This window comes from Drosophila gunungcola (genome assembly GCF_025200985.1).
Source record: "Drosophila gunungcola strain Sukarami chromosome 3L unlocalized genomic scaffold, Dgunungcola_SK_2 000002F, whole genome shotgun sequence".
In the NCBI taxonomy this organism is placed as follows: domain Eukaryota; kingdom Metazoa; phylum Arthropoda; class Insecta; order Diptera; family Drosophilidae; genus Drosophila; species Drosophila gunungcola.
Window position 1 is genome coordinate 2,600,723 of NW_026453178.1, and position 23,451 is coordinate 2,624,173.

At 41.2% G+C, this 23,451-nt stretch overlaps 1 protein-coding gene across 17 annotated transcripts in view; it reads right to left on the reverse strand.

Moving 5' to 3' along the window:
• Positions 1-3,965: 3,965 nt before the first annotated feature.
• The window catches only part of LOC128257216 (collagen alpha-1(XV) chain), a 60,324-nt gene continuing 40,838 nt past the window's right edge, over positions 3,966-23,451 (reverse strand). For 7 of the 17 annotated variants that reach the window (XM_052988132.1, XM_052988124.1, XM_052988126.1 and 4 more), the window contains 16 exons: positions 23,044-23,181; positions 20,839-20,985; positions 17,288-17,401; positions 14,526-14,777; positions 12,890-12,967; positions 12,539-12,785; positions 12,283-12,360; positions 11,295-11,449; positions 11,114-11,206; positions 8,678-8,800; positions 7,998-8,024; positions 7,387-7,401; positions 6,891-7,021; positions 6,161-6,340; positions 5,864-6,097; positions 3,966-5,388 (listed from right to left, as the gene is read on the reverse strand). In XM_052988132.1, the coding sequence (XP_052844092.1) occupies positions 5,283-5,388; positions 5,864-6,097; positions 6,161-6,340; positions 6,891-7,021; positions 7,387-7,401; positions 7,998-8,024; positions 8,678-8,800; positions 11,114-11,206; positions 11,295-11,449; positions 12,283-12,360; positions 12,539-12,785; positions 12,890-12,967; positions 14,526-14,777; positions 17,288-17,401; positions 20,839-20,985; positions 23,044-23,181 (2,118 nt within the window). In that variant the 3' untranslated portion in view covers positions 3,966-5,282. The remainder of the gene's footprint in view (positions 5,389-5,863; positions 6,098-6,160; positions 6,341-6,890; positions 7,022-7,386; positions 7,402-7,997; positions 8,025-8,677; positions 8,801-11,113; positions 11,207-11,294; positions 11,450-12,282; positions 12,361-12,538; positions 12,786-12,889; positions 12,968-14,525; positions 14,778-17,287; positions 17,402-20,838; positions 20,986-23,043; positions 23,182-23,451) is intronic. The other 10 variants (XM_052988136.1, XM_052988133.1, XM_052988142.1 and 7 more) reach the window with 5 other exon arrangements.

Consider the following 23,451-nt stretch of genomic DNA (forward strand, 5'->3'; position numbering starts at 1 on the left):
GCACTGGAAAAATAATTTTGTTTTTTTTAGGAAATTTGTAAGCGTTATTATTGACCAGATCTTCAACTATTTCCATTTATTTTTAACTGGCTAAAAATGATTATCTATCATTAAATAGTTTTATAGCGTTCGCTTATTAGCATATCTAAACTACATAACTAAGATACAATTCTAAGCTAATTTTGTAAATACATTTATCAAAATTTACAAGTATTCTTAAAAATGTATATTTCTACTTTCCAATTGAAAATAAACAGACTATTTTAATATTAATTCGTTTGTTATGTAGCAGGGTTAAAAGCGATAGCCCTTATAATAATACTATCTTATTCTCGATTTCAAGAACGAAATCCCGCTTTAAGAAATTTTTTGCTCAGTGCCATTCCCGGTGCTACTGCCATCGCTCGCGTATTTGCTTATTGTGTTTGTAAACATTGCTAACAACTTGAGTAATGCCGGCGACAATGCCAGGATTGCTACTTGCCACGCCCACACCTACGCTTGCAACTGCTATTAGAGTGACGAGGGGAAAGGGATGGAGGAAGGGAACTTACCACCGCTGCCTTGCAAGTTGTAAGTGCCCAAGTTTTTCAATTAAAAGTTGCTACCTTTTGTGTGTTACTGCGGCGGCATAACATAAATACGCATGTGTGTACACACACTCTCTGCGAACGTGGACTTATTTATTTCCTGACTTTTCGCCTAATCACGATGCCGCCTGATATATCAATAAACCACAGGGCAAAAACGGAGGAGGATCGCCTGCACTGTAAATCAACAGCAACCAGCAAAGGAAACCAACCCCAAACCAAACGCAAGCAAACCAAACCTAACAAACAAACGGCGAACGACAGGTGTTGAAGTTGGAGGGCATTATAAATTCATACGAAAAAATACCGAAACGTCAAACAAATTGCAAGTTTTCAGTTGCATTTCCGCAAAACGTAACTGAAATAATACGTTGCCAGCGAACGCAGCAAAGTATGCAACAAAAGCTCGAGCTGGAGCCGGAGTTTTGTGGTTGGGCTTTTTCTTTTCTACGTACTATATACCCACCTCAGTAGTTATCGGATGGCGGGGCACACGGACAAATTGAAGGTAGGCCATGTGGCAGCCCGGGGCAACGTCTTCGACTTTACGGCATGACCCTGCCGTGCCCACCATTGCCCCGCACCGCCTTTGCCCCGCCACCCCCTTTTCCACGCTTTTGCCGCTCGCATGACAAGTTGAAATGTTGACGGCTCACTGACATTGTCTTCCAGTGTATACGTGCCCCGCTGTATGGATGCACTGGAAAAAATTTGGTTATTTTATAAAATTAAATTAAAGGTTTAAAGTGCCCTTAATCGATCGAAATGGATTTTAAAATTGGATATGTACAAAAAATCAATTGACGCAATAACTTGACATGGCTGTATGGGTTCACTAAAAAAAAATGGTATATTTAATAAAATTTATAACTTTGAATGTACAGTTTATTTGCTTAAGACTTGTGAGGCTATAAAGAAAGACCAACTTCTTAGCTCAATCAAAATGGATTTTACAAATATATACACTTGACTAAAGAATTTCATTTTTATATTGCTCTCTTTATCGTTCAGAATGGATCTCTTCAAATTATAATATTTTTTTATTGACACCAAAGTCTGATTTGATCTAGATATTGATTTGTTCTCGGTGCACGTGTTTGTGAGCTGCATGCATGTATGAATGATATTGTGGCTCGACATGGCTGCGCTGCAAGAATCTCATACAAAGTTATGCAAATTCCGATTCCGTTGTCGCTGTCGCCGCTATGTTGACGTCGCGAGGGCTTTGGGATGTGGGCTGCGGGCTGGGGGCTGTGGGCGTGGCATCGGTTTCTGCGGTTTGGCATGCATAATTGTTGGTTTTTAGTTACACGTGAGAGCGGCCGTGCGGCCCCGCCCCCAAACTCTTTAAACGCCCCTCCCGAGGCAAATTCATACATGTTATTTGTTTGCCGTAATTGTCTATCCTGGGTACTACCAGCATTTGAGCGATTAAAAATAAAAAAGTTACATTTAAAAATAAACCGAAAGGGAATGGAAAGGAGTAAGTCTGAGAGAAAGTCTTATATAAAAGCTTCATTACACGAAATCGAAAAGTACCTAGACATATTCAATTATGAATGTTGGGCATATTAAATTCTAAATATTTCTAGAATACAATTTCTATTTTTGTTTTCTAATGGATTACAGTAGATCTCGCGGAGCTTCAACATAAATAAACTTCATTGTCCCATCTGCTCTGATTAGAACCCATTCATAACTTTGCGTAATTCGAAATTCCCAATGGCTATGATAGATTGTAAATCACATGCGGGCAGAACAATAATCATTTCTCAGACATTTGCTATTTTCGTGTTTGTTCACCTAGCGCCCGGAAAACCCCACACATAGCTCCCAGTCCAGAAAAGACCTACAACTGGGGGCTATCATCAAAAAACAATTCTCTGCGTAGCGTCCGCAAAATAATGGACGTAAGGCCGCGCGTCTTGATAAGCTAAATGATAAATTGTTTTTACTCGTGACATATGTACGCCCTTGTGACTGGGTGTGTGTGCATAAACTTGTTACGGATGCTGGCCGCGTATGTGTGTGGGTTGGGGAAAGTTGTTTTGTGTTTTCTCTGCTTTCAATAAAAAAGAGAACAGAATAACAGAAATACATAAAAAAGAAAGGAGCACAGGGCCAAAGAATAAACGGAGAAGAATCTGGAGAACAAGCTTGGGAAACTTGTAAATGCGCCTGGGCACAAAAGTGGAATCTAATAAGCTCACGGCTAAATGTGTTATGATGAATGACATTGTCAGCCGCACACGGAATTTAAACTTTTTTGCCCTGGGACCTGGCTTATAATTGAAAACTCAAAACGTTTGGCCTCCCGGAGTTAAAGTTTTCGGAAGGGCTGGGCTGAGATTTGATTTGGCTTCGCAGCTAATCAACTAATACAACAGATTCGCATTCATTCATTAAATTAAAATTTCATCCCGCTCATCTGATTTGATTGCTTTGTGCCTAAGTGGCGGTCGTTCCTTCAGAAATTTGCCCATTCCCGATTCCCTGTAATATTGTGGCTTCCAACACAATTGGAGCTGGCAGTCCCAATCCCAAACCGAATCGCAACTGTTGGCACTCGGCGGCTTCTTGGCTTGTTTGTTTATTTCCCCGACAGCAGTCATACCCCAGCCTAAGTATCTGTATCTGTATCTGTATCTGTATCCCTATCTGTATCTGTATCTGTACCTGCAGGAGTATCTGAGCAGCTCAGACAGAGCCAAATCCGTATCCGGAAACTATGTTGGCTTGCCATTGAAATTCATAAAGCATCAATGGCCCCGGCGAGCTTCGAGGCTCTTTTTGTTTGAAATCATTTGCTTTAATTCAAGCGAAATATTATTTAAATTGGTTATCAAACGTGCGGCTCAGACAGGCATCAATGTGGCTATGGATGCAGATACAGAAACAGATTCAGGTACAGATACAGATACAGGTAAACGCTCTAGACCTTCATTTTGGGGAAATGGCAAAATATTCCTTTTTTTCCTGCTGTGGGTGGAAATAAAGTAAAAATTGATTCCAACTTAAAAATATTGATCAAAGTAATTTCTTGCCATTCGCCAGGGTAGATGAATTTGTAATATTTTTTATTTAGTGAAAAATACATGAGGCACATAAAATATTTTCAATGCAGATAGACAGATATCCCATATGGGATTTGTCGATATGCCAAGTGTGTTCTGCCCACTCTGAAATTTCAATGCGTGTTTATGGGTATTAATATTGCAAAGCCAAAAACACCCAAAACCAATTTGTATTGATTGCCTCCATATGCATATCTGTACTATTCAAAATTAAACCATGAAAAAGATATTTGCACTGCGAGACCATTTACGCATTGTTCTTACCTCCTTAATTCCCGAATTTCCAATTAAAATATTTATTTTGCATTTGATAGTTTACTTTTTATTGTTTCTTATTATTCAATTATATTATGCTATTATGTATCTCTGTTACACTCTCTTTTCTTCATATTTTAGGCTTAGGACTAGAGGGTTCTGCACTTCAGTTTTGATTTCACTAAATATATATTTACTTTAATCGTACTATATAATGTCACCTTGCGGCTGGCTACCGCGCCATCCGCTTCGTGCTCTGCGTTTGTGGTTTATTGTTTTAAATTAATACCTTAACTGCCATTACAATTACGTTTAATTACATTACAAATTTTGTAGTTGGAAATGCATTGGTTAAATGCAAAAAGAAATTATTATGTAACTAACTATGCTCAGTAATTATAATTATAATTAGAATTTAGTTAAGTATTCGTTATCGAATGACAATAAATTACGAATTTACCATCCACTGATGTGCATGTATGTACGAGTATGTGTCTGCGGATTATGCTATAATTTCATTATCGGTTCTCATATGATGCATATAAAAACTGCGATCTGGATTCAGATCTCGATTTCATTTTCGAGTATTGTTGGAATCGCGGGCTACACTGTAGAAAATCTCAGGCCTACTTTAGGAGTAGAAATCGGGCAGAAAGGGCTGCATGCGATAGTTAAAAACGGTTCGTATCGTACCCACTTGGGTTTCTTATAATATACACACACCTAGAAGTCTTTTGACAAAAATACACATTTATACACGCATATACAGGGTCCTTGTGAAAGAGCTCCTCGCATTTCGATTCTCGAATTTTGGGTGCATTGCCATACGAGCTAAGTAGGATACTAATTTGGCCAGTATTGCGTAGGCGGAGGCGACTGGGTGATCCGCTGCTGTGTCGGGCTTGTGAGCTTACGTAATTACAAAAATTACATTAGTCCGGCTATCGGTAAGTTACAAGTTACAAGTTACAAATTACAAATTACAGATTACAAACTACGAATACGTTTCCTGCTTGTACAAAAATTGCTGTTTGCTGTTTGTTGCCTTGTCCTGAACATAGAGTACAACTCATATATATCCACAATATTATTTGCGTTTATGAGATATGTGTAGAAATATATTAGACATTACCTACGAATAGTGTGTGTATGCGTATGGTTAATATAAGTATGTATTTATATGCAACATCCAACTGTCGTCTGAGTATTCTCTTTTTGGTTTTTGTTTGGAATTCGCTGATTATATGCATGGCCATGATTTACGTTTACATTCAATGTATGTACGTGTGTGCTGTGATTTGTTTTCTTTATGTATGAGAATGGTTTGGTGTGACCCGCTTCTTGTTCTTCCTTCCGGTTCCGCTTACAGCAGTAAATTTTCTAAATGCGCTGCATACTCCTCGGCCGTGCTGAACTCCAGACTTTCACTCTCGTCGTGGCTGTGACTGTAACTGCGACTGTTGCGGTAGCTGTGAATGAAATACATTGAAAAAAAAACCAAACATTTTATATTTGTGTGGATATTTATGTATACATATTTTTTAATCTTTAACTTTGATTAGAAAATTGTATATAACGAATACTGATTGATTTAAATATTTTCCAAACATTAAAAATATTTTTTTAAATGCTTCAATTGTTCTGTTTAAGGCATATTTACACATATTGATTTGTATTAAGAGCTTTAAATATTTGAATTTAATAATTAGGTACTCATAAGCAAATCCCAAGCTAAACGATTTTGAAGTTTTTCCAAAAATATATATTACAAAAGTTAGCAAAATTAGAAAAAAAGTTTGCATCAAATGGTGTAAAAAACTCCAAATGAAGTATTTTCTGCCCGTGTATAATTGTTTGCGGCCGCAGAGGTAATGAGCAAAGTTGGCGAGTCATAAAACGTTAATGCCAAATCAATAGAACACGTGTAAGGTGTATCAAAAGTACCTGGTGCCGCCTAGGTCCCGCCTCTTCCGCTTGCGATCCTGCGACAGGGCCTCCACGCACAGGATGATCAGCTTGCTGTCGCAGGACTGGCGCTTCTGCTCGAGCAGCTTGTGCCCGTCCAGATTGCTGGCATAGCCGGACTTCAGGTGGTCACCCGAGTGCCAGGCGTCGCAGTACGTGTCCATGGAACGCTCTCCATTCGGCAGCGAACCATGCCAGACCATCTTCATGGGCCTGCGAAGTTATCAATTGTAAAGATATTGGCTATACAATTTAAATAATTATTAGCCAGCTTACCAGGACGAATCCGTCATCACATTCTTGCCACTGAAGCTGTAGATTCGCGGCGCCTGCGAGAAAAAACCGCCCTGGCCGTTGAAAATGCCCTTCCAGGAGTTGAAGAGCACATCGCCACGCGTATTCACCACGGGCAGATCCCGGTCAGCCGGACGGACAATCGTGTCCAGATTCTGTACCCTGCGGACGAGAGTTGAGCATTTCGTTTATGTACAAGTTATTGCCGGCATACGAGCGGCAATTACACGCTAACAAACAAACTGCCATCAAAAGATGTCTGAAGGGCAGGTGCTGCCTGCCTGCGTGCCAGCTCTTTGTTCGCTCATTTATTTATGTTTTGCCCTCTCAAACCAAAAAAAAAACGGAAAAAAAAATTACAACACCAACCCTCGTGGCCGGAGCCACTGGGTAAATAAATTGCACGAAATTGTTTTCACAAGCTTTTGTTTTCATACTTCAAGCGCGCTTTCGCCTCGCGTCAAATATCAAGATTATGCGGCAACTAATGAGTTCCCAAAGTGTCGGCTCAGCCGGGAAACGTGGCGTATGAGCAATGCTGAGCATTGGAGCGGCAAATACCCTGGCTCTGGATTTTCGGATTTGGCAGGGAAAAATCTTAATAGCCTGCGCCGAACTAAACTAAACAGGAAAACAGGCCTAATACGCGTAAAAAATCTAAAGAAAGATAAGACACACTTGCAGTACCCAGTACCCAGTATAAAGTACTCACCTGGATGAGAGGAATGCCTTGAAGGTGCCCAGAAGACCTGCCCGTCGTCCTTGCCGATAGCAGGCGAAGTCCGCCCCTCGGATCCCCTGCAAATCGCCGGTGGAGGGCTCGTTCAGCGCCGCCACGCGGAGCTATTCCGGATTCAAGAAAATATGGCATGAAATTAATGCGGAATTTATGTCAAGCATTTTAAGATCTAATTAATACAGAATTTAATAGCCAGAAATTGTTTGTTTAACAAAGGTCGCCGTCCGCGGGTAAAGCGGGCAAAGCCTGTGGGGGATTGTGGGGAAAACGATAGGTGGGAGTAATGGATAGTAAAATATTTCAAATAATTTTCGAGGCTCTAAGGAAACAATAAAAAAAAATGCTGAAACCTCCTTCGGGGCAAGGGCAAAAAAGAAAAATATGAAGCACTCAATAAAATGCCGGGACGTGGGCAGGAGTTCAAAGGTCGGATCTAGCTTAATTGAAGGGCAACAGGAGGAGAACTCACCATTCGCGGATACCACTGATAATGCGAATTTAATTTGATATTATTTTCGATTCCGTTAATTTTGTTTGAAGACGCAGCCGTAAGATGTGGGACAAAAATATTTGTAATTTAATAAATCTAAATGTAAATTCCGAGCATTCTAACACCGACACACAAACAAAGAGGAGTTCTCAACATTCTTGACTTTCGTGTGGGTTGCGAATTGTTGAGAACTAAGCTCCATGGATTACCCAAAAATAAAGGACAAAATTCAATCAAGAAGCGTCTAGTTAAAAAAGCAATCACACAGCAACACACAAGAAATGGAATTAAACATATAACTTATTGAATAGGAAAAGATTTGAGCTTCCATCGGTTTAATAAAAACACAAAACCATCAATGGATAGAGACAAAAGCTGAAAGTCAAACTACACCAATTGTTCCGCGTACAGCAGAACTCCAAATGCAATTTTCGCTAATTAGAAATATTTTCATTGGCCAGCAAACAAAATCAAATTATTTATTCAACGAGTGTGTGTGTGCAAGAATCGTTTTCTATTTTAAAGTCTCCCGTTGGTTTTTGTTATTTTTTAGTCGACACTACGATATGCGATATTATGGATTTAATTACCGTTTCGTATTCGGGCGCGGTTGTAAACTGCATTTAACGACAATTAATTATAAATAAGTTTAGTAGGTTATAACATTTGCTTCAGCTCGTTTCACTGAGTATTCATAATGAAATTAGGAACAAGTATGGTGTATATTTGTGGTGTATTTATGTTGCTTCTTTGATAGTTGAAATAAATGTGGTAATTTAGTATTAGAGCTGTCTAAGCATCGATTGTTAAATTAATATACATAGTATGTAATAATTTTTAATGATATTATAAAATACAATTGTTTCATTTTAAAGCACAATTTGCATCAAATGGTGTAGAATTATTGGTACATTTATTATGACCATACACTTTTAAACGCTATTAATAATGCTGGAACAATCGATAATTTGACAGGACTAATGGAAAAGTAGTTACTTTTGTTAGAGACTATCGGCGGGAAAATGACACTCAGGCGGGAACATCAATGTCAGAGCTTTCCGATTTATAAATAATTCATTTTGAACTCATCAAAGTCGAGTACAATTAACACACACAAAGAGAATCCCAGCTAGGACTTCTGATTTCCATTCGAAGCGCTCTTAATTTTCGCCAGCGTCAATGACATTATCCCACCGACAGATGCGAGTAGATGTGGAAAACAAAATGCGGAAAATACAAAAAAAAATAATGAAAATTTTCCATCACTCACCGTGGGCGTATTGATCAGAGGCGGTGGACTGTTGAGCAGGTTCTTCGACTGCAGGTCGAAGCGCATCGATGGAGCCACCGTGGTGGGCGGGGCGGGCGTGGCTATCGGGACCAGGGTTCCCAGCTTCGCACAGAAGGAGAATACAAAGGGAGAATTAAATGTGAAATCGTAATTAAGAGGCGCGGTGACAAACAAGCGTTTGACGAATTTGTAATTAATAAAACAAGAGCTCTGCGCAAATATGCTCGCCAGACCCTTTCAAGTAGTTAATATTTCAGCAGGAACCAAAGGCAAACACAGCACAACACGAGCACGAGCACGAGCACTCCAGCCGTTATGCGATGAAATCAGCGTTGTATTGAAACTTTTGCTCAAATATTTGCATTACGTGTAGGGAAATACGAAGCAACTGTCCCAGACCCATTACCCATTACCCATCACCCATTACCCATAACCCAGTGCCAGTCCGCATCCCAAACACAGTTTCAGTCTCAATCCTCGCAGCTCTACCTCGTCGGCAGCACTGTATTAGGGTCAAATTTTCGACAGCCATAATGCGCGACGTCGTCTGACAAAAGTTTTAATTACTATTTTGAACTTAAAGTAGTCGACTCGTGTACTGAAATCTAATTAGGCTGGCGCCTCGGCTACCATCTCGATATCTCGGCAGACAGCTGTGTATTTCGCCCAGACGAATGCGAAATGCAAATAGGAGCCCAAATACACCGGGAAGTATAAATTTGACTTTTTGCAAATTTAAATAATAACATAAAAATTTAAAGTGACATTTTTAATTTGTTCTCGTGATTTCTATTGTCAATTCTATTATAATTTGTATAGCAATAGTGTAGAAAAATGCATTTAGGTTTGATTTTATTGTTATTTTAGCCAAAAAACCTATTGATAAAATTAAAATGCTTACAAATATATCTGATTTTTGTCGACCCATTTTAAAACTGTATCAGTTATAAATAACATAAAGGTTCTTGCTATAAGAGACTATCAAAATTATAAAATATTTATTTCTGTGTAGTCGACTTCATGACTCCCCGAATTCTACAGATTTCGCCAACAAAGGGTCCTTAGCTTTCGCCCGATTTTTCCATATTACTCGTCGCACCCCGACTGTTCATGGTCCATGGTGCCGGGTTTTTGTTGTCAAAAGTATTTAAATGCTGCCGTCAAAGGCAAGAGATTTCGTTTTCATTCCGGGCTGCCTTATGCACATGCCAGTTGCCAGGATCCGGATCCTGGAGCCAGGAGCCAGTAGGCAGGAGACTGAAGCCATCGCCACGCCCACCAGGCAAAAAAATCCATGCTGTGCTGGCTTTTGTGCCCTGCAACAACGGAAGCGGAAATCGAATCTCGAGCAGTTTTTTGCAGCTCCCCAATTCTGAGAATATTGTACACTTTGGCACAATCGAGCCACTAGTTTCCCATCGCTTGCCTTTCATTTTTTATTTTTTGATGATTTCAACAACGCAACAAGGCAGCCGAAATTGTGGCCACTTTAATGTTTAACAACCTATTGAGGAATCGACCACTTTCGGGTGTAATTTCGCCAACTTCAGACGAAGCCTGCACAAATGCTGACCCGAGCAAATTGCCGGGGAGAAAATCGGGGTAATAAAAGGTTCCCACTGGCCCCAAGTTCACCTTGGCCGAAGGGGCGAGATTAATTGGCATGTGGCAGCGGAAAATTTTTGGGAGTGTCCAGGGGACGACAATAAAACCTTCGATTTCCGTTTAATATTATTTTTAATCAGGCAAAAGGAATTTATTGCTTCAAGGAGGGTCCTGCCTGCCTACTTATGTCCCGTCCAGAACAACCGATGCATGTTTTATATTTTATCAATAAATGTTTTGAACCTCCGACTGACTTTCCAGGGCTCAAATTGCCTGCCACATGCCACATGTCTCTGGATGTTCCTTGTACCATTGTATCCCTATCCGTTAAGCGGGACAAGTAAAAAAAAACCAAGCGCAAGTCAATATAATTGAAAAACGCATATACACACATAGTATACACACATGTGACGGGCTGGAATCCAATGGCAATCAGTCGGAACGTCTGCAACATTTAATGTGCAAATAAAAAACGAGTCGATACAAGGGCAATGCCAAACAAACCTTACTTTATGGCAGCAAAAAAAAATAAATAAATAAGGCGAGCAGAAGACAAACAGAGGCTTCTGGCCAGGCCTGTCTTTTCTATTTTTGCATGCATTTGTCTCTCGCCTTTCATTCTTTTCGGCGGGGGCTTATAGCTTATGGCCATAATGGAGCGGGATCTATAAAATAATAACCGCCTGCCAGCGGGCTCAGCGCCTGTCATATTTGGCATTTTAAAAGTGCTACCCAAAGGTCCCTGTGTTTGCTTAGGAGCCAGAAATCAAATCCAACCCCATAGTCGAAAGGATTTGGCTCGAAACTCACCGCAATATACTGCCAGCCCTTGTTGACGCGCACCAAAAGCGCCTCCTCTTCGGTGATGTAGGCCAACGTGCCCGGCGGATTGAGGGCAGATTTCTGCGGGGGAAATACAAAAAAAAAAACAGCCAAACGAAAGAGTTTAAAAATACATGGCAGTTGCCAAATTTAACCAATCGACACCCACTTTTGTCATTTCATCGATGTTCTGGAAGGTGACTGCGCCGGGCACAATCTTCATGTTCATATTTGACGAGGAGGCCGAGTAGGTGGGCTCCTCGCCCTCCATGAGCCCCAGGGTCTCCTCATGTTTGTGGGAATGTCCTGTCTGGCGGGGAGTCTCTGAAAGGATAATTCATGCATTATGACACATAACTCGATATCCTGCATACATACTTTCCAAGTGCTAAGTCACAAGATTCAATACATGTTTATTTATATTTTTTTTCTAAGTATTTGGCGTATTTTAAGTTCAAAATTTCATTACATTTGATATTTGAAAATATTTTAACCAACCCAGGGTTCATGCAATAACAAATGTAAAGCCATCCTTTTCATTGGAAAAGCAAATAATAAAATTGTTATTCTCCAAATATTTTTTGACCCCTTTGCATTCTGTATACTAAACAAAAATAAATAGAAATATGGAAATGGATACCTTATGCTCTAAATTTGTGCCTGAATTTACATATTCGAATATGTGCTTTAAATTTCATCTGCACATTCACCTATATTCTCCAAAACAGACTAAAGGAGTCAAAAGCTCGCCAAAAATAGGCAAAATTCTACTATTTTGGGTTACTGGTAACTGAATGATTTAATATTTGTGTGGAAGCCATGAGTCGCAGGTTTTCTTTTTGGGCGGAGGAAAAGTCATGACGGTGTGAAAGTACGCGCATAAAGAAAATGTTTACACGTTGTACTCTATCAACGGCAAATGAGTTAATGATGATGTGCAAATATGGGGAACTGGCTGCCCCATTAATGGTGCTAGTTCATGAATGGGTGTGAATAAGGCATGATGGCGAAAGAAAAGGTGTGTGCTTGTATGTTTTTGGTTTTGGGAACTGAAGGCAATTAGCATGGTTCAACGGGCGGGGAAGTCATGCAACATTAAAAAAGGCTACTCTACGGTTATTATGGTAGATGGAGTTGAGATTGTAGATTGAGATTACCGGCTGTGCCATCAGGCCGATCGCGCAGATCTTGCAGTTCTCGCAGTGCTTTGAGTTCGTCTAAGGATGAGCGCGCTCCTTGATGACGAGTAAACGATGCAAATGACATGGATTGATATCGGTCGGATAAGTTAGGTATTTGGCTCGTGGGCAAGGATAATGCTAACTATGTACACATATTGACCACTAGCTAACTAAGCTCACAATTGACATATTTACAATATATTTGGTTCATGACTTTTTTAAGATAACTCACCTGGTCGGCCGTAATATGAGGCATCGCCAAAGAAGGGACTGCGCGAATCCATTCCGGGATCTCCTTTCGGCCCCGAAATTGAGAGACCCGGTAGTCCTGGTGGTCCCGGCGGTCCTGGAGGTCCTGGCATTGGAATGTACTGCACTCCGCTGCTATCCCCATCACCTCCTCCGGTTGAGGGCATTCCAGGAGGTCCTGGCAAGCCATCGCGACCATCCTGACCTCGGTCTCCTTTGTCACCCTTGACCTGCAGACAAGTCCAGCCGGTCAGTTTACCCAAAAACCTTAGTGATCCATCACCATTCTGCCGCCAGACGGGGTGTTTATTTGACATCGACTTTTGGCACTTACCCCTTCGCGTCCGCCGGTATCGCCTTTTGGTCCCTTGGGACCCATCTCACCCTTTGGTCCTGTCATCCCAGGGCGCCCCTGCGAATCAATTAAATTAAGGCTCTTTAGAGTCAGGGAACCAATATTATGGCAGAAAAAACAGATCTGTGACTAAAACCAGTTTAAAATGCGTTCATTGATTAAAATGATTGTGCTAAATGGCAGTGGCACGTAGCGAAGTTTGCATATGGCCAGCAAAAATCACATTCCCCAGCCCGTAAGTGGGAAAGTTGGAGCCAAATTATAAGATCATTGGCAGCAAGAACCAACAGCCAAAAGCCACATGAAGTTGGCTCGAATGCAGTTTCTAGTGCAGGCAATCGGACCAAACTGGCAACTTGAAGGAATGGTCCAAAAACGGGCAAACTTTTGTCGTTCCGAAGTGCAACAATCCTCGAGTCGCAACGCTTCTTGTCTCTCCGCTCGTTCAGGCCATTGAGCCAAAGTTCCGTGTGTCCCATTCCATTTGGCCTGGCAGCTCATGTAAATACGTTGCATGATTTTGATTTTGGGGCGGTAAGCAATGCCAGTTGGCACAGAATGCCGAGGAATGCCAAAGGACACAGTGCAGCACACGCGCCTGCCTCTCAATTCTCTGGCTGAGTTCCGAAAAGGGAAACTTTGCTCCTTTCTGCCCATGCCTAGCTGTTGGTTTTGCGGAATAATAGCGGAAATTCGGGGTAAACTGCAATTGGAAACGTGCGATGCGCCGACTGCCGCGTTCCGTCCCGAAAAACCGTGATGAAAATGCTCTTAAAATACTTCTCGTTTGAGTTTATTCCAGCGCTCTTGTTCGTTTTTTGCCGCTGCTCTCATCCTGTGTCTCAACCACTTTCAGTGCCCTGATTGTCTAGATCGCGAATGTGGCCAAAAAAATGTCTGTTTGTCTGTGAACTTTGTGAGGCAGGAACAACAATGGAGTCTCAATCACGGACGTCGGAAGGGGGCCAAAATTTCCAAATATGATTTACAAATTTAAGAAGGCTGACCTTCGTAAAAATTCATGCTGCAATGTCTACAGAACTTAAATAGTTGCTTACAAAAATGGAAGAGCAATTGATGTCAGTCGCTTTAAAATTGTTTTTTTTTTTCTAAATCTAGTTTGCAAAACTTTATACGTTAAATTATATGATTGAGTTCAAGTGTTTATAGGGATAAATTTATAATATTATACAATAATTATTCTGTTTATTTTTTAAATAAAATTAGTCTAATGATTTCCCAATTTTTGAAAAGTCAAGTTAAGTTCCATTAGAGCAATATATTTTTTCAACTGTCAGTTTTCTTTATATTTTGTAATTTACATCAATTTCCTTTAAATTAACCTCTTTCTTGTCTTCATTGGTTGTTGAAATGTATATAGGAAAATGGGAATTAGTAAACAAATAATATTATTCCCTTATAATTTGACACACTACTGCAGCCAATTCTTTTCCGTTACTGAAACAATGTTTTCACTTGTCCACCACAGATTTTGGCTACGCTGCTGGCCAAAATGGGTGAAATGAAAGCATGTGAAAGTTGGTCAATCTCATGAATATGCATGTAAAAGTTGCGAGTGGCCGGAGTTTAAGCCCGTTTTCTTTCTCCCACTTACCGAGTGTCCAATATCGCCCATGGCGCCGGGTTTTCCGGGCGGTCCGATGGGTCCAGTGGGGCCGGAGCCACCGCGCCGTCCCCGCATGCCCTTCTCGCCCTTCTCGCCCTTGGTCCCGTTGACGTTGACGCTGGCAAGGCCCTCGAGTCCGCCGGGCTGTCCGGCCTGGCCCGGCAATCCCGGCAGTCCCGGTGTTCCCGGTTCGCCGGGCTCACCCTTTGCGCCGCTGGGTCCGTGCGCACCTTTGTGACCCTGTTTTTGGGTAAACGTAAACGAGATGAGATGGAGAAACGAAAGCAAGTGTGTGAAATGATTTACGGTCTTAAATATACGGCTACATGTGCCCAGGGGGGAAAAAGGTCTTGGGAATGGGAATCGGGAATCGGGATAGCAGCCGCAGCAGCCGCTCTCTCGCCTAATTTGGCCGTAAAACTCAATTTCAAACGTTTTGTCGACGACAGAAAAAATTCAATTCAAACTCATTTTGAAATCAAATCAATTCCGAAATCCCACACAAACACACACACTCACAGAGAGAAGAAATTTATGCAATGCCTGGCCTGGTGACAAGCCCGAAAACACAAAACCATATTCCTTTCTCCGGTTCCTTTGCCTTTTGTGGAAATTTGCTTCTTTCCCTCCTTCGAGGGCTCGACTCAATTCATCCCCAGCGTCGTCGTCTTCCACATCATCAGCGCCTTAAATGGTTCGCCATAAATTCGCACGCTTCATGTTGGGTAAAATCGTGGAGAGATGGCTGGCTGGCTGAGCTTTCTGTTTTTCGGGGCCCTGCTTCATATCGCCAACTTAATACCAACTAATGAATAATTAATAAGGCAACACACACACACGCACACACTCGACTGCTCCGCAGGCTGTCTTTCAAGATCCCTGTGTGCGTCTGTTTTTTAGGCTTAATGAAACGTACCTAATTGTGCGTGTATTCATACGTTTAAAATGCTAATTTCCATATTAGTTTTCACCGAAATTTTGTAATGCAATGGCTGCGGGTTGGGGCTCACCGTCGTTTACCCAACAAATTGGGCGTGAATTTATCATAAAATTCCAATCGATTTTTTTTTTGTTTTTCCTATACGTTATATGTGCTTTGTGTGTGTTGTGTGGGTGTTTGCATAATTTCTTTTTATTTCACGCACGATTAAATCCGGGTGTGGTTACGAGGGGGCAAACTACTTAAAAGCGACCTTGTTACGCCAGATTCCACCTCTGCCACAAGCCGCATAAATATTACTTATGTATATCAAAGGTCGTGGCCGTGTCTTTATGGGCCCAATTTGGCTGTTGTGTTGTGAGGAGTAATTTGCGACACCCGAAAGCGTCCACGTGAGAGGCAACCGGGCCAAGGAACAGCCAAAGCCGGACCAAACCCGGGCCAAAAACCGACAAACAAACAGACTAACAACAAGCACATTATGCGAGCCCTGCTGGCGGATTTAAGTTTTGAGGTTGCACATAAAAGAAATACGTAGGGGCGATCCGGATACGGATCCTGGAGAGTTCTGAAGGGTCCTGAAGAGTCCGAGGGTGCAAAGCCACCCTAACTAAGCTGCTAAATGGCATACAGGGTAATGGCTGGGAAGTAAGCGTCGCCTAAGCAGGATGAGCTCCCCAAATGGCCAAAACTTATTATGAAAGTAATGCCAAACGAGAAGTGAAAAGAAACGAAATGGAATAGTTTATGGAAGGGGACATATATCGTACACATAGTATAGTAGCTCATCCCCTCATCATATCCAGTGAAAATCAAATGAGCTATAAATGCACACAAATTGGCCCCCGACCAGACAAGAAATCAGGCGACATCGGCATCGTCTCAAGTGACGCATTCCGGGCTAACAACTGCTGATAGAAATTTATGTCCCAAATTGTGTATTTCCTGCACAAATGACTGCGATGCCATAAATATGAGAGCGGTTGGGGGAGGAGCTCAGCTGGAGGAGCTGTGAGCGCCCCGAAAAAGAGAATTATTACTATCTATCAAATTGGGTACAATTTAGCTTGAACTCAGAGAAGTAATTCAGCAGTTGGGGCGTTTATCCTTTCACGGGGTTAATAGCTTGGAATTTATTTGCCAGATATTTATTTTTAGAGAGCAGTAAAATTTCAGGAATTTAAAGCTTTGCGGACAGACAGCAAGCCATTTGTACTTTGATAACCATAAGTTATAATCACAAATCATAATTTTCTAGCTATTTAAAAAAAGTATTTAATTTGAGTGGGCATATAGATGATATATATTAAATTTTGGAAAGCATACTTTGAATTCGATTTGAAATATTTCTAAATTTCTAAAAAGACCCATCTATATTTTTTTTCAGAGATTGTTAATAACAAAAGGGGTTTTACCTTATTTACCACTAATATTAATGATAGCCAACACACACTCCTATATCATATATGTAAGCCTCAACCAACTGCCCCCAAAATGGCCTACCAAAAACGATTATGGCCCAGACCAAAATCAAATTTCTGTCGCAGCCTGTGTTTGCTCATTTGGAGGAGAACGGCCAGCTCCTTGGCCCTTTTGCCCCTTTAAGAAGCCTCAAAATCAATTGAGTAGTCAATAGGGCAGAAATTATTATATGTTTGAAACAACAATCGTGTGGGCCCGGGAAACACTTTATAATGCATACACCCACGCACACACAACTAGGAGCTGAAAAACAGGGAAAACAGGGAAAAATGGGAAAATGGAGGTGAGGAAAACCCGGGCCATTTATTAGACATGCCCTCTGACTTACCGGATCGCCGCGTTCTCCTTTCGGGCCGGCATCACCTTTCTCGCCGGACACACCTTTGGCCCCCGGCTGCGTCGTGCCCCGGAATGTGCCCATCGAGTTGACCATTAGGGATTCCTGTGCGGGTATGTGTATGGGCATAGTAATTTGTTAAATATTTGCTTGTTGTACAATTTATTTTCGATACATGGCCCCATTTCCCAGATCTTTTTTCCGCAGCAGGCGGCCCTTTTTGACGAAGGGACATCAACAAACACCACATGCAGGAAAACACACGGCGGAAATTTGATTAATGATCTATTTAGTTTTTTTTTTTTTTGCGTTAGGAGGGCGGACCGCCGTACTCTGATTTCGGGGCGTGGCTAATGATGCCAAGTGGTTCAAGTCCATTAAAGGCTGTATGGCCATCGCTTAGCCCAGTGGCAAACCTTTTGGTTTTGTTTTATTTAAGTGGTGGTAGTGATGGGAACATAAGATGAAATTGTTAAAATGTTTATACCTTGAAGGTCCTGGTTGGATTCCAATTTATCTGTTATTTATGTGTTGATTGTTACAAGAATACATAATTTTTTGTGGATTCGATTTACGTTTTACAATAATATAGAGCAATGGGCGTGAAATTAAAGCGCATTAGTAGATGATTTCACTGGTATCAAATCAGAAAGAAAAAGTTTCAAAATTGCAACTTTCACCGGGGGCCACTCATGGGCTTGACTAATTGGATTTCTGAATAAAACATCTGAAAAAGTGAAAGTCGTGTCAACAATCAAAAGTCGTTCTAATAAACATAAAAGCATTTTCCTCTTAAGCACTCTGAATGTGCCTTTACAAAGTCTGGGGTGTTGAGATCTTTAAGCTAATAATAAACGTATACCCTATAAAATTTTGGGGTTAAGGATTTATATATTCTATTAAATTAATTTGTACTTAAATATTTGCTAAGTATTTTCCATTGACACTGTTCTAGCGACCCTTTCTTTTTTCCTGATTCCTGTTTTATTATTGTTTGCCCGAATTCAAACTCATTTGTCCTAGTCGTGTCTCCTGGCATCGCCCAATCCGCTGGATAACACCGAGGGTATGACACCCACAGAAAGCTTTTAAAAGGCTCCTGCTGATGATAATGATGATAAACCCTCCGACATTAAACAATGGGCTACGGACGGTGGGCGGTGGGCCAACAGGCGAGTGGCTGTCTGATTTTTACTGCCGCCTCGTCGACCACAAGTAGCTTGACACTTTCATAAACGTAACAGTGCGATAATGATTACGGCCCACCCACTCCCGCAAAAAACACGGTTAGATGGAAAGATGGAATGCGGCGGGCAACATATGGCGTTGAAATGCGGCGATAAAGTCGGGGCGGCAAAAAGAAAAGTTTCACTCTTGCATGAAAGGGTTCAAAGGATGCCAGTGCGCCAGGAGTGATGTGTTCCTCGCCTTTGTGTGGGTGACTGGCTGCTCCTTCTTCTGCTCCTGCTCCCTATCTGTATTTGTATTTGTATCCGTATCTGTGTGCGTGTTACCGCATTTAACCGCGTGAACTGCGCGCCGTGCGCTGATAACGGTAATTGCCACCAGCTGGAACACCGCCATCGACATTGCCATGTGGCATGCGGCATGCGGCATGCGGCTGGCGGCACCCGAATCAGGAGTCCTGAAAACTGAGCTCATGCCAATCCAAGGGCCTAAGCCAAAGACTACAGCTGCACAGAAAATAAATATATTGATGCTTTATACTTTTGTCAAAAAAAAATCATCAAGAATGCAAGTTCCTGATTATAACAAATTAATTAAGGAAATTAATTAAGTAACCCACATATAAAAGTAAAAAAATATATATTTTTAGTCGAGTCTTTTTATAAATTAGAAATCTTTTATATAAATTAGAAATCTTTTATTTTCAAAGAAAATTTAAATTATTACATTATTCAGATAAAATTGCATAAAAATTGTCTAAAATGTTTGAATAATGTTTGTATCACTAAATTCTAAATTCCTGTTTAACTATGCTTTTCTTATTACTTCTCTAGATTGAAATGTTATTTATTTTATGATTGGCTTTCCAATTTACTATGATCAGCTGAACATTTTCCCTTTCACATCTTGTTGCTTGCTAGATACTGATTTAATAAAAATAAATTACTATACGTATAATTTTTCCCTGTGTACACTCCACTTGACTTCGACGTCGACTACAGCGACTCCACTTGAATTTGGGTTAGGCCTGGCCGCTCGCGTGCTCAAGACGCTTTCGTTTCGGCCCTTTCGCCAGGAGATGTGTTCGCGGAACCTTTGCGGTTTTAAGATTATTAGCTGAGATAGGCCATTTGTGGCATTCGCGACAACGACAATGGTGGCCACTGAACGTGCCCGCTTTTGGCAGACTCAGAAGTTGGAGTCTGAACCTGAAGCTGGCGTGACGCCATGACCCACCAGCTGGGTGGTAATTTTTCACAGTTAGTGCGCGAGCCAGGAAGGAAATTAGTTTAGGCAAATTGTGCGGCTTGTAAAACACGACGGACGTTTACCTTGGCCAGTCGCAATTCATAAAGATGTGCGTGATTGAAAACAGACGGACAAGGAGTAGAAGTCGGAGGACGAAAGACGGAAGACGAAAGACGAGGCAAAGTACGGGCCCAGTCATCGAGCAACTGCATTAGCCATCACGCCTCTGTTTGTCCAAGATAAAAGGTGCAATTTTGTTTGAAAGCAAAGCGAAAACGAATTAATGAAAATTATAAATAATTGTATCTTCGATTAGCCGAAGAATAAATACTCTTGCTTTCTATAAATATAATTCCTTTGAATATGTTTAACCAAATATTAAATGTTTAACATGTACCAGCTATGAAGAGCAAAAGTATTTTGTTAATATATTTAGAGCAAGAGACTTAGATCTTTGGTTGATCCAAAGAAATAATTGGGGGTTTCAGTAGAGAAATCTTAAAAGTTATTGATATTATTTAAAATTTGCAAAAATAATATGCTGATCATAACAAAAATTTACCTCAGATCATAAAACATTTGAAAATTGATTTTGTTGAGATTTAGTTTTGTTGTGCGTATTGAAACATTTTAGGGTTTACTTTAAAGTTTTTAACACTTTCTATTATTAAAATATTAATACCTTTAATATAATTTGTATTATATTATATATATTTATATATATTTATTTTATTATTACACCATTTCAAATTTAAAATTATTCTAATTAAAATCCACTTAAAAACAACATTTTGAGCTCACGAAGGAAAATGTGTTACGATTTAGAGAAAAATTACTTATTAAAAAATAGATTGATTCGATATGTTATTTTGCTAGTTGGATTTCAACCAGATTTCGGTTCACATTAGATTTGAATTAAGGTATTTTAAAGATGTTTTGCTATAACGGACTACACAAGCAAGAAGCAATCTTAAACTCTACATGAAACCCGCAATGCACTTTAAAATGTTGTAATGAATTCATCGTCCGAGACCCGTTAGAACGTAATTTAGCATTTAAACTTGTAAATAATTTCAAATAGGTTCTCCTTTTTGGGGAATACTTACATCGTAATTCTCGGGCAAACCAGGCGGACCCGGTGGTCCCGGCGGACCCACGACTCCGGGCAGTCCGTCGACGCCTGGCTCGCCCTTCAGCCCCTGGGCACCTTCGGACCCCCGGGCGCCCCGAGCTCCTGGCACTCCGGTGGCTCCCTGGATAAATGTAAACGGAAACGGAGGAAAAGCGGTGGAGAAAGGGTAGAAAGGGAAGAAACGTCGCCGGCAGCGACAGAGAAATAAATCACATTAGTGGGCGTGCATATAACGTGTCCTGCGTCCTTCGAGCTACAAATCTACGTCTACATGGCAAGTTCTACACGGTCTACTCCTAACGGGGTTCGACTTGGAGAGTTCGACTTTGGTGTTTGGGGTTCCTAACTGGCTGCGGTCGATTTACATAATCGTTGCGTTTTAGTCCGAGCTCATTAATCTAAGCGGCTGGGCCCGTCCTTTTGGTATGTGGCTCGGTTTTCGAAGCCAGGGGTTCTGGGATCGGGATAAGGCTTGTGTGGGAGGTCCCAACATTCCAATAGGCGACATGGATGGGCACACAAAAAATGTGTCTCCCGATGTTCTTAATCTTATGCAAAATGGTCACGCTGTGAGCCACTTGCGTGCCATGTTCTTATATCGCTACGTAGCTGTGTAGCCGTGTAGCTGTTGCTTATCGTCGTCTTTTAAATTAATTGCTATTAGTTAAGGGATTAGCAGTAGGGCAACAAAGTTGTCGCAGGAATTTCCGGTATGCGCGCCAGCTTGCCATATTTCACCGTGCCAGCAGAAAGCCTTTTGGGAGTTTTTGGTGGGGGTTTTGGGATTTTGGGACCGGGTTTCTAGGGTAAGCTGGCATATTTCCCTAGCAGTTAGCTGCTGGTGAATGGACCACAGAATGCCCGGCATACCGCTTTCCTTTTGATGTATTGCATCGCATTGAAGAGGCTGCGTTCCACAGGTTGCTGGAGTGCCCCAGAAAATGCGAGATTGAATGGTGAGCAGTATTGTATGGTCTGTCTTTGGCCTCCTTTCGCATTTTGAATAATTCCCAGAGTAATGGACATGCATTCAGCGTTTTCTACGGTTTCGGTTAGCTGCTCTGCTCAAAGTGAACTTTTTTTGGCCCTGTTGCGTGATAAGCACTTAAGTGAGTCGAGTGGCCGAGCGAAGAGAAGGTTGTAACATTGTGGACTTTGCCTTTGACCCGCACTGGGTACACACACGCTGCTTGGATATGGAGTATAGTAAATGGCAAGTACATAGTCAAGTGTAGTTCAACACAAGACGACATGCAGACATGCAGACATGGAGACGTGAAACTCATCGTTTGTGTATCCACAGTGAACTCTTATGGTTGCCAAAGACGTTCCCCCTTTTTGATGAGATAATATAACGAGTAGCACCCGAGAAGAGAGTGGATAAGTGTTTAAGCGTGAGCTGCCGCATAAAGAAATTTTCGTTACGATTCGGTCCCATTTTCCTCCTTTGCCTCATCTTCTGCGCGATTGTGAGTGTGATTGGGTGTGTGTGTGTGTGTGCGTTAACGTTTTTTTCCATTTCCGGTTACATACACACACTCACACACACACACACACAAAATTATGATGTTTGACATAGGAAAACATTCAGCCCCTTCTAAAATCTCCCTGCCTCTTCGCCAATTCCCCAGTCCATCCTATGATACATCCTCCATCCTCCACCCACCATCCCCCTGCTTCAGCAACTCACTCTTGGAGATTAGACGATGTGTGTAATGAAATTGAAAATGTGTTAGATTCATGTCAAATATTGCCTTTTTGCCAACCCGTTGTAACTCGAAATTGCCGTATACACAGATAAGCCCAACGAACGAAAGAAAAACATGGTAGAATGTTCAGCTCCAGCTACCGAGGCTTAAATTACCTCTCAGATTGATTATATAGTTCGTTTAAGACCGATAGCTCCCTCCCGATTTTAGGAGCAAAATTAAACTGCAGTCTTGCATTTATAAAACTAAGAGTATATAAATATCAAGGTTATCAATACTTAGTTGAGTAAAACTAAACCCTTAAATGTTTTTCTTTTTATATTTGGTACACTCTTATACAATCTTATGGGGTACTCCTTTTTTCTCTATATAATTTTCTGTTAAATTTCTTGCCATAGTTAACAAAACCTCTGCTAGAGTACCAAAACAGATAGAGAAAATCACTCTAAGTGAAATGGAGCTGTACTTACGGTGTGACCAGGGGTACCTGGCTTTCCATCCTTGCCCGGCGTTCCGGGCACTCCTCGCAACGTTTCCCGCAACGACTCATTGTCCTTGATGGCCTCTAGGATATCAGACGCATTACATGTACACTCGCCAGTGTATTTCTGGGGAGGAATGGAATACAAACTTAGCACTTCGCTATGTATCGGATCACATTTCCACGGCACATCGTTATCGTTATGGCAGGCAGGCAATTTCGCGTTGCCCGCCACAACCGCACAGAGAAAAATTGTTAGCTTTTCATTTTTAGTAACTCAATAATAACTTATACAAAACAGAATTTATTTATTTGTTCCGCTTCGTTTTTACTTTTAAAACAGATTCTTTTTATCCAGCGAATTTTAATGCAATTACTAAAACATTAATTAGCCAAC